The sequence below is a fragment of the Leishmania panamensis genome (genome assembly GCF_000755165.1).
Source record: "Leishmania panamensis strain MHOM/PA/94/PSC-1 chromosome 31 sequence".
Lineage (NCBI taxonomy): Eukaryota > Euglenozoa > Kinetoplastea > Trypanosomatida > Trypanosomatidae > Leishmania > Leishmania panamensis.
Genome location: NC_025878.1, coordinates 729,771 through 735,293, shown reverse-complemented (window position 1 = coordinate 735,293; position 5,523 = coordinate 729,771). Strand labels below are relative to the sequence as shown.

Below are 5,523 nucleotides of genomic sequence, written 5' to 3'. Positions count from 1 at the left end.
GCAGAAGCCTCACCAGCGACAACGTCCAGCCACGCAGTGGCACCTGGTGGAGCTCCCAGAGAGGCTCCGCAGCGCTATATAACTTTGATCGCACTTTCAGAGGCGGGAGAGCACATTGTTCACGCTCCACGAGCCACCAGGAACGGCAAAAGAGGGGCAGCGACGCCTGGTTCGGCCAAGCCCTTATGTGTTCCACCGCAAATTGTGCGCGGGTCTTCCGTGTAAGGGAAGTGACGTGTATTCACTTCCTGCGAAGTATTCAACAAGGCAGCCAGTTGTTAGGTTCATCCCCTCACAGGCGGGAGCTCCTTCACAGCAACCAGCACCTCTGAAAGTATCAGATGCAGCAGCTGTTTCAGTAGACAAGGCGCCGTGGCACCTGCATCACCTTCAGCCAGCGCACACACGTGAGTGTTTCAGAGGTGCTGTGCAGCAGCATCCAACGTGTGCGTTTCCGTGGGTCAGAAGGCGAATGAAGGATGTCCCTTTCCTCTTTGTGTGTGGCTACCCCGGCACATCTTGGAGGGGGGCACTTGCACTGTCTTGGAGTTCAGTACTTAATCTCTTACGTTCTTATTGTTTTAGTGCTGATTGTGGTCTCTTCTGCTGTCATTCCCCGTTGCACGTGATCTGGCGTGTGCGTCGATGGCAGTGTGCGGTGAGCAATTCGCCAACATGGATGCTCACCTTTATCCCACCTCTCCCTCTCCCTCATACACTTGACGGGCCGCTGTGCGGTGCACGCGACGTGTGCAGGGCGTCAAGAATGCGTCAAAGCGGGGACAAACCAAACACACTTGCCTAGTTCTCCTGTGTCCTATACTCAACCTTATCCTAAGAGAAAGCGCCCGAGCTTCCTTCAACGGGGCAGGTGATTCTTTATTTCTTCTTTCCCTGCCCCCCCCCCGTGCGTATTCCCTGGCGATGGGGGACACCCCAGCCTGGCATCAGGGTCTAGTACCCCATCTGTGTGGAAGCCAAGCATCCCCTATCCCTGCCAGTACTGAATCACTTCCGACAGTCAGGACCTGGATGGCGTTGTGTCGGAGCGACCTGCGGCTGTGCAAATATGTGTGCTATCCATACAATGAGTGGAATGCCAGCGTTACGCGCACGCATTTCACCCGGCCCTTGCTGTCTACTGGTGTGTACCAGCCCGAGCGATGTACCGCGTGGCAACCGGCATAATGGGTGCGTTTGTGAGGCTACCGGCGGAGGCGGTGAGTAGGTAGCGTTTGAAGCAGGGGCCGTGCTGTGGTGACTGAGTCGGTGCATTACTGCAACGTGTGTGTCTAGTGCTACTTCTCATCACAGGATGGACCTGTGGCAGCCCGAGGGAGAGTGGAGTTGGACGCATGTCTTATATGGAAGGGAGTGGGCACGTTAGAAGAAATGTTCTCGTCTCCCCTAACAAATTGCTGTTTTCTCGTAGCTCCTCCAGCGCCAGCTCCTCTCCCCTTTATGTCTTCTTCTTCGTGGTTGGTCTCTCTTTGCTCAGTCACGCAGTGGTGATTTCGATCCCTCCTCATTCGTTCATTGGATGCACAAAACTCACGCCGACTTCATTCAAGGTGGTGACGAGCTCTAAGCTCCTCGCGCGTGTGATGTGGTAACACCTACGTATAACGGCTTGGACGCTGCAGTACGTGCGTGCGTGTCGATGGGCCGCTGTGAAACGCGCGGCCTGACATCGGCTCTCTTTCCGTTGAAGTACTGTGCTTACGTTTTGCTCTCTCTTCACTTGGTCAAGGAGACGAAAGTCTGCAGTACACGCTACAGAATATGAAAGGTGGAGAAGGTTGCAGGCTGTTCTGGCACCCGCATGGGTGTAGTGGTGGCTCTCTTTTTCTCGCATGTCACATCACCGGCTCTCATTGTGAAGGAGGAGTTTGAGTGAGAGTCATGGGGTGGAAGAGAAAGATCGGTTTGTAACTGACGATGCCTCTGCGTTTTGGGCGTTGACTTGCAGGCTAGCGAGAGGATCTCTGTGTGTGTGTGTGTTTTCCGCACCCATTGAACACCTCTGCCGTGCCTCTTTAGTGCAACGTGAAGCACCAGAACGCTCTCTTGGCTCTGCTGCCTGAGATCTGCCTCCCCCATCTAGGCCGTTTGTCTTTCTTCCTCAGAGCAGTATTGTGCACTGGCTTCACACACGCGCACACACGCCCATGGTGCCTCGTGTGTGATATGGTCACACTTGAGCTGAAATGGCCCATTTTTTCATTTTTCTTCGGTATACTATCGCGGAGTGCAGAGTACGTGCGCTGTGGCGGTGTGAAAAGTAGGCGTCGCGCCCCCTCTCTCGCTCTCCCTCTGCGTGTCTGCACTACACGGCACTGAAACTGGGGGTGTGCTTTCAAACATGTCGCTATGACGCCGGGCCTTTGGAAGGAGGGGGTCTTCTTGGCGCGCTTTACTGTTGTTGTTGTTCTCGCCTGATTTTTCGGCGTCTTTCGTTGTGAGCGGACTCGCTGTCTCTCGCGCCTTTTCGCTACTCTCCTCACCTCGCTGCCTCGCGTCTTTTCCATTTTTTGTTTTTCGCTCCGCCTTTTCCTCTGTCATCTCTCGAAGTGCCTCTGCGGGTCTGTTTTGCATACGTGCGCCCCACCGCACCTGCTGGTGCAGCCCATGTGGCTGGCGGTCCTCATTTTGTGCCCACGCCTGCATTCACGAGAGCACCGCTTTGAGGGTTTGCGCATGGAGTGTCGGCTGGTGCGCCTGTGCCCCATCACCATCATTTGAGGTGCTTATCTTCTTCTCCCTTTGCCTGCTATTCATTTATGTATTGGCGGGATGTCCACGACTGTGATTTGGTGTCCCTCGCTGCTCTCAGCATGAGTGTTTGGCTTTCACTTCCCCTCCTCCTCCTCCTCCTCCGCGCTCTCCTCCTGTAGGCGTGCTAAAATGCTTTTTGCGAGGATGTGTAGGTAACCTGTGACTTCTCTGTCAGCGGAAAGGATGATGCCCATTGAAACACCGTCGTGCGAGCTCTCGAAAAAATGCGAGCAGGGTGGTCAGACACGACCGATTCCATGTGTCTCCTCATTCGTACAGCCCCACTACTGCGCCTTCATCTGGACGCGTGCTGAATCATGTTTTGATGTTACGTTCACATCTCACCTACACTCACTTTCACCCCCGTTACTCGTAGCGCTGATTCACTGAGTCCGCGAGACTACCGAAAACACCTCGTCCCCCCAGGACGGGTCTGCAGAAGAGCTGTGGAATCTGCGCCTCGTCAGCTGGAGCTTCCTCGTTTGATTCTTTGATTGAAAGCGTGAACGCGATCGCTAGTATGAGACGTGGTCGGTTGGTAGCTCCAAGACCTGTACCGTACGCAGTGTATGTGAGTGCTTCTCGGGAATCACTTCAGGTGAGCCCCACCACAAATACCCTCACCTCAGTGGCGACTCTCTCCCTCCTTCTACTCCCCTCCCCTCTTTCCCTTCTTTTTCAGTCATTGGCACGTGCACCCCTCCCCTTACAACACTTTCGCAGGTCCGTCTTACGCTGGCAGCCGGGGTGCGTCCTGCCGCTTGCCGCACTCGCAACCGCATACACATAGGCGAGACGCCATGAGGACGACCCCTCGCCTTTCAAAGGGCACATTGAATCCACAATCAAACCCCCGGTTCTTCCTACCGGCCTTGAGCCTCTTCCTTCATCGCCCTTCAGCAGTATGTCCGGCTGTGCGAACTGCCCACGCTTCCACAATTACGCAACGCGCATGCGTGTCGCTTCTCTTACTGCACCGTCACCTTAGCAGAGACAATGGCGACCACCTCCCTCCTGGTACCCCTGCGGTCGCAGCCGCGGACGGCAGCCCAACAGGCGAAGAGGACGATGAAGACTTGAAGGTGGAGACCTACCGTCCTCAGCTGACCCCTGAGGATGCAGAGCGGAAGGCGAAAACAGATCTATTTGTGTGCCTTCTGCTCACCCTCCCTCGTGATCAGGACTGGAAGGATATGCTGGCGGCCGCCTTCCGCGCCGGTACCTGGAAGCCTCACCACCTCAATGCCGTTCTGCATGGGGTGCAGCTGAACAAGTACAACGAGCCCGCTGAGTGTGCAGTCAGCTGCGCCGCCTCCTTGCCTTTTTCGTGCTCATTCGCACTTCGACACTCCATCGTCGATGCCTCCAAGACTGCCCCTGCGTCCTCGACACCGTCTACACGTCTGCAGCGCGCCAGAGACATTTTGATCTTCTGCGCCGAAGAAGGTGGCGTGCACGCAGCGCCATCTGCTGAGGGGCTCTTCGTTGGTGTCTCTAAAGCACCGCTGTCATCAGCCGAAGAGGCCAGTAGACCCTCTAAAGCCTTCGCACCGTCAGCAGCGGCTGCTCACCACTTACTTGTTCTTCTCCTTCAAGCAGCTCAGAGAGGTGCGAGTGCGACATCTCCCCTTTCAGACCCGAATACCACTACGCAGCCTGTGGCATCCTTCCACGACGTGTGGAGCTTCTTGGCCTGGATGGAGCTGCACGAGTACCATATACTCTCCAACGCTGTGCTGGATGCTCTGGAAGCGGTGGTAGATGAAGGCGGAAGTCAGGCCGGCGCTGAGGCTGCGGCAGGACTGAAAAGTGCCGCCGGCTTATCATCAGCGCCCTTCGCCTCACCTCTCAAGTACGCAGTGGTGTCTCGGCGCGTACATCGGCTAGACTACCTACGCAGCGAGCGGGCTCTGTTACGAGAGTCGATGAAGAGCGCTGAACAAGGCGCTAATGGAGCTCGGATGAGCACTGGCGCTGTTCGAGGAAGGAGGTGGCGAGATGCTCCGCGAACCGCTCCGGTGCATACAGAGTAGCGCTCTTGTCTATATTGTAGAAGGAAGAGAGGCGTGATCACGCACAAAAATATCATCAGCGTTAAAGGCGAACTTCAACCTTTGATGGCCCCCGTTATCCTTCGTTGGTGTGAAGGGACTTGAGGTGGTTCACTACTCCTCCCTACTTGCGGCTCAACAGCACGCAGCACGACTACGCCTACTCCACAGAAAATCCCCCAACAAACCGCACGACTGGCCGCCACCGTCTTGGCAGAGGACTTTTATATTGCCCCTTGCGCTGGAGGCGCTCTCTGTCTCTCTCCCTCTCTCCTCGGCACTAGCAATAACTGAACTATTAACAGAAATAGTCCAGCATCTGCCTCTTATGTCTGGATAGACATATAGAAAGATTTTCTCTCCCGGCTCGCTACCTCGTCCTCACGGCACCTCCTTTTCCTTGATCTGTCACCGCCCCACTCACCCATGTCTTTCCACTCCCCCTGCACGCGCGCAGTCGCGTAAGAGATCCAACAAGGCCACACACACACACACACGTACGAGGCAGGCTAACCTCCTCCCTCTCGCTGTGCCTACGCTCACACAGAGACGCGTACATCTGCACGGTACTTCACACAGCATCTGCATTCGACTCTCGGCGCCTCCCTCCCCTGCCAACACTGATACACGCCCGCATACCCGCGTATGTATACGGGCACGTGCCCAGCAGAGCAGCGTACGACCACATCGGCTTCTT

The 5,523-nt window shown here is 55.9% G+C and overlaps 1 protein-coding gene across 1 annotated transcript, besides 1 other annotated feature; it reads left to right on the top strand.

Moving 5' to 3' along the window:
• Positions 1-917: 917 nt before the first annotated feature.
• Positions 918-1,393: a repeat region.
• Positions 1,394-3,575: 2,182 nt separating this feature from the next.
• LPMP_311660 (hypothetical protein) lies at positions 3,576-4,808 on the top strand (the record flags this gene model as incomplete). The annotated part of the gene is made up of 1 exon (XM_010703254.1): positions 3,576-4,808. One exon carries the CDS (start codon positions 3,576-3,578, stop codon positions 4,806-4,808), a length of 1,233 nt encoding a protein of 410 aa, XP_010701556.1.
• Between the last annotated feature and the right edge of the window lie 715 nt (positions 4,809-5,523).